The sequence below is a fragment of the Tamandua tetradactyla genome, chromosome 4 (genome assembly GCF_023851605.1).
Source record: "Tamandua tetradactyla isolate mTamTet1 chromosome 4, mTamTet1.pri, whole genome shotgun sequence".
NCBI classification, from domain to species: Eukaryota; Metazoa; Chordata; class Mammalia; order Pilosa; family Myrmecophagidae; genus Tamandua; species Tamandua tetradactyla.
The window spans coordinates 144,766,591-144,780,277 of record NC_135330.1 but is presented as its reverse complement, the minus strand read 5'-3'; the positions used below and the strand labels follow the sequence as shown (position 1 = coordinate 144,780,277).

General features: G+C 39.4%; 1 protein-coding gene and 1 pseudogene across 5 annotated transcripts in view; one reads left to right on the top strand and one right to left on the bottom strand.

Annotated features, from left to right (window-relative positions):
* The first annotated feature begins 1,435 nt into the window (after positions 1-1,435).
* The window catches only part of FBXL3 (F-box and leucine rich repeat protein 3), a 36,109-nt gene continuing 23,857 nt past the window's right edge, over positions 1,436-13,687 (top strand). The window contains exon 1 of one of the 5 annotated variants that reach the window (XM_077158455.1): positions 1,436-1,516. In XM_077158455.1, coding sequence (XP_077014570.1) covers positions 1,509-1,516 — 8 coding nt within the window. In that variant the 5' untranslated portion in view covers positions 1,436-1,508. Of the gene's footprint in view, positions 1,517-7,653; positions 7,843-7,897; positions 8,028-8,315; positions 8,336-13,687 lie in introns of those variants that run through there. The other 4 variants (XM_077158457.1, XM_077158456.1, XM_077158454.1 and 1 more) reach the window with 4 other exon arrangements.
* Positions 3,695-7,948, bottom strand: LOC143679572 (sodium/potassium-transporting ATPase subunit beta-3 pseudogene; annotated as a pseudogene).

Sequence of the window (13,687 nt, the reverse complement as noted above, 5' to 3'; positions counted from 1 at the left end):
CTAAAGTTCTGTCATATTTTGCCTTGATTTTTTGTGCCTTGTGAGAAGTATATATATAATGATGATGCCAAATTCTTGCTTTGTTGTTCCTTTTATTAATAGTTTTACTTTTACTAATATTATCTTTTCCCTTATGGTGTTATTTGGATTAAACTCTATTTCTTCAGATATAGGAGTAGTAGAGTGGATAATTATATACCACGTGCATGCAGCAGTCTTGAGAGAGTTGGGGTTGCTGTATTAATGTTTTGGTTTGATAAATGCTGCCAGAATTGCAATATACCAGAAATGGTTTGGCTTTTATAAAGGGAATTTAGTAAGTTACAAGTTTACAGTTCTCAAGCCATAAATATGTCCAAATTAAGACATCCAAAGAAAGATACTTTGACTCAAGAGAGGCTGATCTGGGAAGGCATGTGGCTGGCATCTGGTCCTTGTTTGGTTCTGTTGCTTCCAGCTTCTCATGCCAGTGGTTTCCTCTCTGAGTGCCTGTGGGCCTACACTTAGCTCCACTGGGATACAACTCTGGGGTCTAGCTTGCTTAGTTATCTCATAAGAAGGCACATGGTGATGTCTCCTGGGTTGTGCATCTCCAAATAAGGATGGTTCTTAAGTGAATTCATCCTTCAGCAACATCATTCAGATGCATTCATTAGGCATAAATGTATAATGCCCAAAGTCCCAGTCCATCAACATTCTCAATTTTATATAATTTCATCGTTCCCAAGAGAATGATGACCAATAAACACACCCTCACCAAATAGGAAATCTAAAGCTCCCCTTAACTCTCGTCCCTCCCCACATTATTTAGTCCTGCTGTTGTTGTGGTACTGCTGATGTTTTCCTGTTAAACATAGCCCATAGCATACAATAGCAGTTTTCCCCCTGTACCTTGGACTTAAACACTCTTTGTACACGAATCATACCTTTGAAGTAGTTCATGTAAGAACTGATTTATATGTCTAGTGTTCATCAGTGGGGCACATAGGTCTATACAATCCCTTTCAATCACATTCACCGTCAATATGGTAATATTACTTATAGACTCACTAGGAACCACCTTCACTTCTATCTATTCCTTTACATTTGAGTTCAACCTCATTGGCCAACCATTCATCCATCTCTAGCTTCTACGCATCTCTAATATTCTGTATTATAAGCCTGTGTCATGGTCAGTTTCATATGTCAACTTGGCCAAGTGGTAGTACCTGTTTGTCTGGTTGGGCAAGTGCTGGCCTGTCTGTTGCTATGAGGACATTTCATAGAATTAAATCATGCTCATGTCAGCTGCATTCACAGATGATTCCATTTGTAATCATCCAAGGGGTGTATCTTCTGCAGTGAGTGATGCTTAATCTAATAACTGAAAGCCTTTTAAGGAAGATTCAGAAGAGACAAGCTCTCTTCCTGCTTCGGCCAGCAAGCCTCTCCTGTGGAGTTTGTCCAGACCCTCTGTTGGAGTCCTCAGCTTCACAGCCTACCCTTTGGATTTTGGACTGTACATTCCCATGATTATGTGAGGCACTTTTATAAATTTTATATTTACAGATATTTCCTGTTGATTCTATTTCTCTAGAGAACCCTAACTAATACAGCCTCTGATTTTACCTTTACCATGGTCATAAAAGTGGAGTCACACAGTATCTTTTCTTTTGCATTTGGCTTATTTCACTCAACATTATGTTCTCAAGGCTCATCTGTCTTGTCATGCGTTCAAGACATAATTTCATCTTACTGCGGCATAATATTTCATTGTATGTATACACCACATTTTGTTAATTCATTCGTCTGTTGATGGGTATTTGGATTATTTCCATCTTTTGGTGATTATGAATAATGCTGCTGTGAACATTGGTGTGCAAATGTCTGTTTGTGTCACAGCTTTCAGCTCTTCTGGGTATATACCAAGTAGTGCTATTACTGGGTCATAGGGTAACTCAATATTTAGTTTTGTGGCTCTCTTTTTAAACTGACTTTGCAGTTTAATTCCAGGCTGGTGCCTGGAATTCTGGCTCATATGTAGTGTGTTCCTAGGAGGCAAAGTCACAAACGCAGCCTCCCAGAGACCACTGGACAGAATTACAGCTAAGCTTCTTCTTACCTCAGTTGCTTCACATGCAAGATCCCTGAGCAAATACATCAAGATGCCAACATAAAATCTGGTTCTAGACTAAGGGTCTGAGAGTCCAGGTGATGGCACCTATACACAAATACAGGAAAAGAGAGACAGGGGAAGGGGGTGGGGAGAAAGAGTGAGAAGTAAAACATTTTTTGTCAAGATAACCTTGTACTTGTAGATAAAATTTCAAAACTTACGGAAAAGTAATGATGAGAAAGGCAGCCAACAAAATAAAAAATTAGGAGATAAACTGATACAAAATGAATTGACAATAAAAGTAAATAAATATAATGACTTCTTAGATATTTATTTAAATATGTGTATGGATAAGCTAGCTAAGATATCCATTCTGAAATCAGGAAAATATTTAGTGACTTAGGTCATTACTATAGTAATGTAGTTATTTGTAATAACTTTCTACTTGATATTTTGAGAACATTCACAATTTTGACAGCTGATCAAATGGTATTTAAGTTACTGTTTCATATTTAGAATTTAAGAACTTTGCTATCTGAATTTGTAGATTTTTTCCTTGTTGCCTTAATTTTAAATTGATTTATGAAACTTACTGCACAAACACAGATTTTACAATGATTATCTGGATACTTTATTTAAATATGCCTATAGTTAAGCTAAAAAAAAGTTAAAAAAAAGTAAATATATAAATAATCTCAAAATTAAAATATCTAGAGTGCTTGCAGAGATAAAGAAGGCATAAAATTCATTTAAAATGATTATTTAAAACTAGATGGATATGAGACAAAACAAATTATAAATGTTGGGAATGAGAAATTTAATAAGTTGCTATAAATTCTAGACTGGAAACAGTCAAAGGAAAAATCAGTGAACTGGAAGTGTAATATAACAAAGAGGAAGAAAGAAACAAAAATATGAAAGGGTGAAGAGATATATAAGAGGTAAAGAGATGAATTGAGAAGAGCAAACATAAAGTCCTTAAGACCAAAATAGAAGGACTGGTGGGACAGGAATCTTTTTAGAGATAAAGGCTTGGGTTTTAATGCCCTATAAGGACAAGAGATGAGTTTGCAAGAGAAGTTGTAACTGAAATCCCTGCATAAAGCAGGAATTTTGAAGATCTTCATCCTCCTTAAGAAATGTTTAACTTAGGACACAAAGAGATGAACAACAAACTAATATGTCTTTGAATGGGATCTGGTTTTAAAAAGAAGGTCTTTTTAAACGTTTTTACTGTGAAATTTAACATTTATACATAAAAGTGATAAATTTCAAAGTACATTTTAATGAGCAGCTTTAGAACAAATTTCAGTGTATGGTATGGGGTACAGTTCCACCATTTCAGGTGTTTACTTCTAGCTGCCCTAAGACACTGGAGACTAAAAAGGAATATCAATATAATGATTAAGTAATCATATTCATTTGTTAAATCCTATCTTCTCTGATACAACTCCTCCTTCTCCTATGATCCTACTCCCACTGTTTTTTTTTTTTTTCCACTTTCAAACCCATTTTTTATTTTCTTTTTTCCTCCTCAACATACAGAACCTCAGGGGTGTCTACATAACCACATTTATTGCAGCTATAAAGTCACTTGATACTGGTCAGGTACCATTTATTCTTTTATCATTTTATCCCTAAAAGTTGTTGGCATCAAAATACGACAGTTAACCAGTGTTAAATCCATAAAATATTTACAGAGTATAGCGCATTAAGTTTTAGACACCTGGCAATTAAACCACATAAAACCAGGACAAGACCCCCATTACACATGTTCTGAGTCAGGCATTTAGCAGCCCCTAATACAGCATCTTTACACTAGTCAAAGGGCGGCAGAGGCAGTAGCTTTGGAGCACACTGAATATTATGATCTGGAAGCACATTATGATGTTACCCCAGTGTTATGTACCAACCCACTTTCTCCAAGGTAGTCTCATAATTCTAAAATGGCAGGTCCAGCTGATACAAAATGAAGACAAGACAACACAAAATTTATTCTGTGAAAATATCCTACTATACTATGCCTTCACTGTAATTTTGAACACAACTTGTCTCAAAAACTTGTCGTGATCATCCTGGCATTTTAGATTGGGTGGCCCATCAATCTGGCACTCAACTATCATCTCTTTCTTGGTACTGTTGGAGCCAAATCCTGGCTGGACAGAAACTACTGGCTAAATATTCCACGTGCATTTTTTTTCCCACAATATGGAAAATATTTTAAGTCTACAATTGCACTGTGAGGATAATTTAATAAAACTGCCATGTTTCCGTCCTTGGGAATGCATATTATCCTTGGTTCTCCTTCAGGTTTTAATCCAATTATTCTGTTCATTTTCACAAGAATATAAGGTTTTCCTTTGGAATAGCCAAAGTCAGGATCTCTCATACCACTGAATGCTTCAAGTAAGTGATCAACAAACTGACATGCATGATAATCTGGGCCTTTCTATTCAAAAAGTACTCCATCAGGGAAGACCATGACATTTTTCTGTCCTTGTAAATCATATGGCCTTAGAAGATTAGTAATGTCTTCAATGTATGCTTTATAGGAATCTGAATCAGACAAACCGATTGTATATTCCAATGCCGTAAATGGTTTTGGGAAAACCATAAGTCCTGGACTAGGAAGCTGGTCACAGTATTTTGGAACCTTATCATTCAGAGTCTGAAGCATAACCCACATTGTGAATGTGAAGAGTGCAGCCAGGAGCCCATAGAAGACTAGGTAGAAAAGCAAGATCAAACTGCAGCTCTTGGCGGTGCGCCCCAGGCACTCTCTAGTGGTTAGGTTGTAGACAAAGAGCTTCTACACTGCCAAGCTCTCATGGAAGAACTTCCCTTCTCCCACTCTTTAGGGATATTTGGGCAATGGTCATTCTTCTTCATGTTTAAAAGGGGTGCCGACATTATGGGGTAGGAGTATGCAGATGGTTGATGGTCTTGGAGAAACTGGTAACTAGGTTTCTGGGCTTTTCTGGCCTAGGAACCATCTGAAAGTTATAGGTTTCTGAAAAATAGTGAGTGAAACTTTCATAGAATCTCAGAGCACTGGGTACTCTTGAGGATTTACAGGGCTATGACAATTATTATTATCTAGCTGCAGTTTGCATAAGAGTAACCTCCAGAATAGCTTCTCAACTCTATTTGAAATCTCTTAGCCACTGATATCTTACTTATTTTACATTTCTTCTCCCCGTTTTAGCCAGGTAGGCATTGTCAATCCCACAGTACCAGGGCCAGGCTTATCCCTGGAAGTCCTGCCCATATTGCCAGGGAGACTTATATCACTGGAAGAAAGCCTTTTTGAGAATTCATAACCACGGGCCTACCCTCACACAGGTTGGAATTTGAATTTATACTCTCTTTATAACTTAAGTAACCCAAAATTAAGAAATTATTATAAAAATTGTTCCTGGCTAGTAATAGCCTGAAGCTACCGGCAAAAGCAAACTAAAAAACCTCTCTGGAATGACGTGCACTCAACCAGGTTGCACAAGATTTCTAGAATTAAAGCATCACAAAGGATGAATTCACAATTCAAAATCATAGAATACATTAAGGACAACCCATCATGAGCAAACACTGACACGTATCTAGATTAGACCCCTGATTACTTAATATGACTAAAAAGATTACAGAAAAATAAGAGAAGAATTTAAAACATGAGAAAAGAACATCAAGAAAGATCATGCAGATGTTTTACAGAACCAAATGAAACTTTTAGAAATAAAAAACACAGGCAATGACTGGGTTAAGCAGATACTGAATAGAACTGAAAAGAGAATTAGTGAATTGTAAGACAGTTCTGAGAAAACTACAAAGAATTAAATATAGAAAAATAAAGAAATAACTGTGAAATTAAGAGATACGGCAGCAAACCTCCCACGTAGAAAAATCCCATATAGTTTAAGGAGCATAATTCCCCACCCCGCCAGTATGGGTTAGACATAGTGAGTTCCTTACAAACAGAGCATAGAAGGGGAAGAAAAGAGTATCTACTGTGGAGAAAGTTGACCTCAACACCTGATCAATGCTAACACCTACAGGGTTAAGTCATGATGATAGCATGCGCCTGATGTGATGGGATGAGAATGGTATTTCACCCCTGTGGACTCCTTCCCAAACACCCATAACCCTGGTCTTATGAAAAAAAACATCAGAAAAACCCTAATTGAAGAACATTTTACAAAATACCAGATCAGCTTTCCTCAAAACTGTCAAACTCCTCAAAAACAGGTAAGTCTGAGATGGTGTATAAGGAACTACGGCCACATAACCTAGTCTTTCCTGGTCAGCGGGTGCCTAGGTGGAGTGGTCCTGGGAGCGTTCTGTTCCCAGAGGAAGGGGTACATTTTCTGTACAGAATTGAAAAACAATAACAAAACTGACTATAAGTTGTCCTGCTTTTATTATCATAATGCACCTGCAATTCTAAACAAGTTCAATAATAAAATATTGCTCCCTCCTGGATGGAACTACTCCACAGTCACCCTTTCCAACCCCTGTGCCAATGATGTTGACTGATACAATGGACAACTGTAATTACTGAATGATTTATAAATAAGCAGAGGTTTTCTTTCTGAAAAAAAGTGAAATAAAAAATTTAAATAACTCTAACAGGAAAAAGAGGGGAGGTTTAAATGCAAAGTGTGCTAAGGTCCTCCTCTACTTCAGGAGGAAAATGGGGAAGTGAAAAGCGGCCACTTTTGGAGGGTGAGAGTTTTAATGTGATATACTGGCTATGTTTTTTGATTGGTTGAAGTGTTTTGCTGTTAACCTAGTTTCAAATAAATGGACCTGAATTTGACCTATTTGCCTTTCTTCTTCTAATAATTAGCAATGCCTTTCCTAGAACGTCCTATTGTTACCCAGTCACTAAGGGACCTAAAAAAATATTGAAGTTCAGGTACAGCTGCATTAATAAGCTGCTAGAGACTGTTCCATTTTAGAAAGCTATTTACTAATCTCAGGAACCTATTTACCTCATAAAAACAAAGATGGTTTTTAAAATAGAAATAATAACAAATAATTCCTATTAAAAAATCATTTTAGGAAGATTTAGAAAATAATTACCTAAATAGAAATCATCTATAATCCCACCCTTAATACGGCAACCATCCGGTTATATTTCCTTGCAGTGTTTTAAACATTTAATGCATATATTACGTGTATATATTTTTAGAGCCTGTATTTTTAACCCCTTAGGTTATGGGGCACTAGGCGTAGCCATCCCGAAGGCCATCTCAGCGAGCTGTCAACAGCCACTGTTTATCCTTCCGCCCAGGGGAACCGGCTGCGGAGTTACAGCAGACTCGAAACTTCTCTTTTCTTCTTTTTGCACCACCTCCCTAAACTTTCCTATTTTAGCAATAATTTTAAAAGTAAGAGCCACGTCTGAGGAGATAAAGGTGGCAGCCTCTCTGGAACCAGGCGCTGGAAGCCCGCAGCCGCGCGGGGAAGGCACACCCGGCTCCGGCTGCGCACGCTACGGCTGGGCGCGGCTCCTCTACCGTCCTCCGCAGCGCGCACCCGCCCCACGCGGGGGGAGACGCGCCGGGAAAGCGCGCGGCCGTGAGCCGCAGGCGCCATTTTGGACTCCGTGTCTGGGCTGAGACGCTGGGCAGCTCCGTGGTGGCCGCAGCTCGCTGAGGGAGTCTGTCGCAGTGGCGGAAGGACCCGGAAGGGGGTCGCGTCGGCGTGGGACTGAAAAAGAAGACTTCTCCTGGGTAGCCACAGCCGCAAAGGTGGAGCCACGTTGGCGCCCGCCGGGGGACCAGCGCCTCGGATGCGGGCGGAGCGCGGGGGGCCGCGGCGGCGGGAGCGCGAAGCGGGGTTCCCGGGGGGCCTCATGTGAGAGCCGCGGGACCAGCCGCCGCCCTCCTCCCCGGACCCCGGGGTGGTGTATGGGGGAAGCCGCCCCCGGCAGCAGGTAACGGCGGAGGGGCAGGGCCGGAGCCCCGCTGCGACGACGGGGCCGGGGGAGGGTCTGCAGTCCTCTTCTTGATGGGCGGGGTTCGCGGGGTCCCCGGCGTGCGGGGGAGCGCCCCTTGGACGCTGCGGGCGGGGCGCCGGGCGCGGCTCCCAGACCTTGGAGCCTGTTTGGGGGCGTTTCCCCGCGGTGCCTGCTTCCAAACGTCAACAAGGCGTGGTGCCTGTGCGGCGGTCGCGTGCGGCCCTCCCCGTGACGCCGCGGAGCTCGCCGCAGCTCCTGCCGCGCTTGGCGGGCTTTGGTGACAGGTACTGTGGGGTTCGCGCCCCGCCAGTTCCTTTTCGGCGTCGGCTACACCAATGCTCGTAGCTTGAGAAATTACAGGGATTAGGATGTCAAAACGAACTGAAGGGTAGAGGCAGGAGTTATATCAGGGAAAGCCAATCCGTGGAGGTGGCGGAGGGAGGCAGAGACGCTCCCGCCGCGTAGCCAAGTGGAAAACTTGGTCAGCTTGTGCTGAGCAGCATTGTGCTTCCTTTTCGCGTGAACAGCCTTTTTAGGTGGAACTGCAGATAGTGCTCAGAAAGCAGCCCATCAAATGACTGGCTTGCATCTCCGAGTTAAGAATTGAAAGAGATTTAATTAATTTGTTGATGTCCGCCGAGTGGCCTGTCTTTTAATTAGAATCTTCTTTTTAACTTGAAAAAAGTTAGCTTCTACTATTCGTGAAATGTTTATAAAAATGCCATCAACTTCCCAGTGATCTACATATGATTACTGGATGTGTTCACCACGTTCTCCCTACCATCCAGTTCTGAGAGTTAATGCTGTTTCCACTTTTCTATTGTATTCCAGTCAAGGAATATATATTAATTTTGATATTAGTCAAGGCAAAACAAAAATGGAAAGGAGATTTGATGCAAAAACAGGCATTTAGCTTTCAAGAGCTAACTGCTGATGGGCTTTAAAAATTATTACATATCCAGCATATGTGAAAGTGCTGATGCAATGAGGGGCATACAGCAGCGTGTTCTCTGGTGAGCTGAAATCTATTTGATGAGTAATTTGACTGTTCCTGTCAGTTTATGGAACTGTTAGTTACTTCAGTAGCTCTCTTTGCTGCTCAACTAGTTTGTAGTTTTTCCTCTTAGGTTTTTTGGGGGGAGAGGCAGTTCCCAATAATATCAGTCCGTTCACTCATCAGAAGCTCTAATAAGTTGAATTAATTATTTGGGGCCTCAAAAGTTGTAATGTGAAATTAAACTGCCTAAGCAGCTCTGCGGAGGCCTGATTTTGTTGCTCAAGAAAGTCTCATTGATGTGTATTGTCCATATCTGTCCTACCCTCTCCTGTTCAGATATAAAAGGTGTTTTCTCTTTGACTAAAAGTAGAAGATATATAAGTTTACTGACATAAATTATTTGCAGACTGGTGGATCTGAATCGTTTAATTTTCTATACAGCAGTTTCATGTGCAGATAGAGTAAATAAAATATTTTTGAAAGCAGTGTAAATTTTTGCACGAAAAATTGGCATTTTAAAATTGTATTAAATGCCCACTCCTTTTATTTTCATGCATAAATGAAGACAATAGATTATTGTTTTTTGTCTGCATTTAGCCTTATATTTGTAGATTTGCTTTTTAAATCTAGGTTAAGATCCTAATTATGATATAATGTAGTTCAATGACATATGGCAATTGATAGATTTTTGTTCAGCTACTCATAAACTAATCAATGTTTAAAATATACTTTGGTGAACATGGAAATACTATACCTTAGTGTTGAATACTTTGGGTTTTTTTTTCCCTCCTACTCCCAACTTGGAAAAGTATTGAAATATACTTGAAAACAGGGCTAAATAAACAAATGTATCTATTGTTAGGATCAGCAGTTTTACCAAAGATAATTGTGTGAATGACCAGTTTATTTTTTAAACAGCTTTCTTGAGATATATAGTTCACTGATGATACATTTCACCCATTTAAAGTGTACTTTATTGTTTTAAACATTTTTCATTATAATAAAACATACATGGCTTAAAATTTCCCCTTTTAACTACTTTCATGTACACAATTCAGTGATACTAATTACATTCACAGATGCTCACATGGTGTGCTATCATCACCACCACCCCAGTATCATTTTTGTTTATATGTCCATATATTCTAAAGTAAGGCTAATAATTGCAGCTTTTAATAGAGTATTTCTGGTTTTAGAAGACTTTTCTCCAAAAAAATGGGGTCAGCAATCTATAATGAGGAGTAGAAATTGTCAAGATTGCTGTATTCTGTTATGAATCTTTGTATTTTAAAATTCTGAGTAGTTTCAGGTAGTCAGAGGAAAAATTATAAGCTTTGAATAGCAAATGCTTAGTTCTTTGGCCCAAATTTTATATGCTAAAATTAAAGTATGACTTTAAAACAAGTTAAAGCAGAAAAATGGGTCATAATGACAGTGTAATCTCAACCTTTGGTAGGACATTACTACTAGGAGAGGTTTCTTCTTTTTTTTTTAATTTTAAAGATTATATTGTAGATTATACCTTTGTTTAAAATCACTTCAAAATGTGTTAAAAGTTAATAAGTTTCAGTTTTCCATAAAAGTACCCTGTTAACTATTATTTTTGTTATTCTATTTTCTCCCATCCTCTCTGTCTTCTCAGTAGGCTATATATCATTTATTTCACTTAACTCAGATGCTTGGAAGTAGGAGCAATGAGGCATAGGCAGTTTATTGTACATATGCTAAGACCTGGGCTCATTTTCATGGCATGGAGGTCAGGCTCCTCTTGCCATTCTGCCTCTATTCTCCAGCTCCTAATCCTCTTTCACAAGTTTTGCTAGCTACTGGAGAGAGCTGTTCGGTTTATGATTATTCTTATGCATGTCCTTCTTCCCACACAGGAACCAGAGAGAAATTTTCATACCTTCATGTGCCAGAAGAAGGGAGTTGGAACTATAGGCCATTCTTTTGAAAGGCCATGATCCCAAGTCTAGGTTCAAACGACCACTTACTTAGATTAGCTCTCTAGAAACAGAAGTATTGCAGGCTGTAAACTAAATGGGTACTAGTGAATGATCTGTAGTTACCCCATTTAATTCAGAGGCTGCAATACATACTTTCCAACAACAACAAAAAACAAGGCCTTTTTTAAAAATCTGATTACAAAACAACAGATGTTAAAAGAAATGTGTAAAATATAGAAAGGAAAAGCACACTGACAAAAAAGAATCACCAGTAATCCTATGGCCCACTCTTAGTTATTGTAATAATTTGGTGACTCTACTTCCAGTTTGTTTTTCTCTTATAACTACCCCCCCCCCACACATATACACACACTTTTTTTAAAACTTTTTATTGTATAGTACAACATATATACAAAGCAAAGAAATAAAAAGTAGCCATTTCAAAACACTCTTCAAAAAGTGGTTACAGGAGAGATCCTAGAGTTTGTCATGGGCTACCATATGATCCGCTCATATTTTTACTACTAGCTGCTCCAGAATATAGGAGGCTAGAGGACTTAAATACTTTCTTATCATCACAATAGACTTTTTTTCCTTTTTTTTTTTTTTGGTGAACAATAACATATATACAAAAAAGCTATAAATTTCCAAGCACAGCACCACAGTTAGTTGTAGAATATTTCAGACTTTGACATGGGTTACAATTTCACAATTTTAGATTTTTACTTCTAGCTGCTCTAAAATACTGGAGACTAAAAGAGATATCAATTTAATAATTCAGCATTCATATTCATTTGTTAAGTCCTATCTTCTATGTATAATTCCACCATCACCTTTGATCTTTCCATACCTCTCTCTGGGGTTGTTTGGCATATGGCAATTTTAAATTTTTGCTATTGGAAGGATCTGTCACTAATATGGGGTAGGGAGGTGGAGCTAACTATCTGATGTTCTGGAGAAGTTAGGCTACGTTTCAGGACTTATATGGACCAAGGACCCATCTGGAGGTTGTAGGTTTCTGGCAAGTTACTCTAGAGCCTGGAACCCTTGTGCAATCTTATAAATTGCCCTAGGTGTTCTTTTGGATTGGCTGGAATGGTCCTGGTTGGGGATTGCCCCGTTATGATAGGTAGCAAGGTCTACCTGAAGGTTGTGTAAGAGCAACCTCCAGAGTAGCCTCTCTGCTCTATTTGAACTCTCTCCGCCACTGATACTTTATTAACTACACTTCTTTCCCCTCATTTAGTCAGGATGGAATTGTTGATTCCACGGTGCCAGGTCTGGATTCATCTCTGGGAGTCCTCTTCCATGATGCCAGGGAGACTTTCACCCTTGGATATCATGTCCCACATGGGGGGAGGGCAATGATTTCACTTGCAGAGTGGGCTTAGAGAGACTGAGGCCACATCTGAGCAATAACAGAGGTCCTCCAGAAGTAACTGTTAGCCATGCCTATAAGTAATCTAAGTTTCTGTGCTACCTGCATAAACTTCACAAGAGTAAACCTCGATCGAGGGCATGGCCTGTTAATTTGGGTGTCCCTAAAGTTTGACACAGTATCAGGGAATTCTTTACCATCCCCTGATGGTAAAGTTTAACAGTTCCATAGTCTTTCTCCTCTCCCTCAGGGGACTTTGCCAATACTTTTTGATTATCTGGTTAACATACTCTAGGATTATTCCAGGCCTTATAATAATCTATACAGGATTAAAGGACCTCTTTCTTATTCTGTGTTTCAGTTGTTCAAATGACCTATACAGATAGGTTGAATTAGATTATGCATTACGGAAAATTTCAGTTCCAGATTAAATAAACCTTTCTTCCATTGGTCTCAAAGAGTATGTGTGGTTCTAAAATATACACACTGTCTTCCTTACTCCTGTGTTCTGAGTTACTTTAAAGCCCCAACCTGTTTGGCTTTGTTCTTATCTCTAATATCAGGTTATATATATAAAACACCTTCTCAAAATCCAGAAATAATAATCACCACTCTGGACTTAGTGTGTCTGCTCTAAAAGCTTGCAGTCTAGGCCCTGTTTTCTTACAAGCATTGGCTAAAGGTGACCATAGCACTATTATTTTTTTGTTCCTAGCTTATTTTGTCTCACCAAATGTCCCACATGTTCATTCATGTTGTTGCATGCCTCATGACGTTACTTTTTTCTAGCAGCACAGCCTTCGTTCTTAAGTATACACCATCATTCGCCATTCTACTCTTCCGTCAGTGCATCCTTCAGCTACCTCAATGCTGGTCATAAAAGTGGAATCATACAGTATCTGCCCTTTTGTGTCTGGCTAATTTCGCTCAGCATTATGCCCTCAAGTCTCATCCATCTTGTCAAGTGCTTCAGGACATCATTTTGTCTTACTGCTGCGTAATATTCCGTCGTATGTATATACCACATTTTGTTGATCCACTTGCCTGTTGATGGACATTTGGTTTGTTTCTATCTTTTGGCGATTGTGAATAATGCTGCTATGAACATTCGTGTGCAAATGTCTGTTTGTGTTGTTGCTTTCTGCTCTTGGGTATATATATACCAAGTAATGCTATTTCTGGGTCATAGGGCAGCTCGATATTTAGTTTCCTAAGGAACCGCCAAACAGTCTTCCATAGTGGCTGCACCATTGTACATTCCCAGCAGCAGTGCATAAGTGTCCCAGTTTCTCCACTCTTCTCCAACATTTATAGT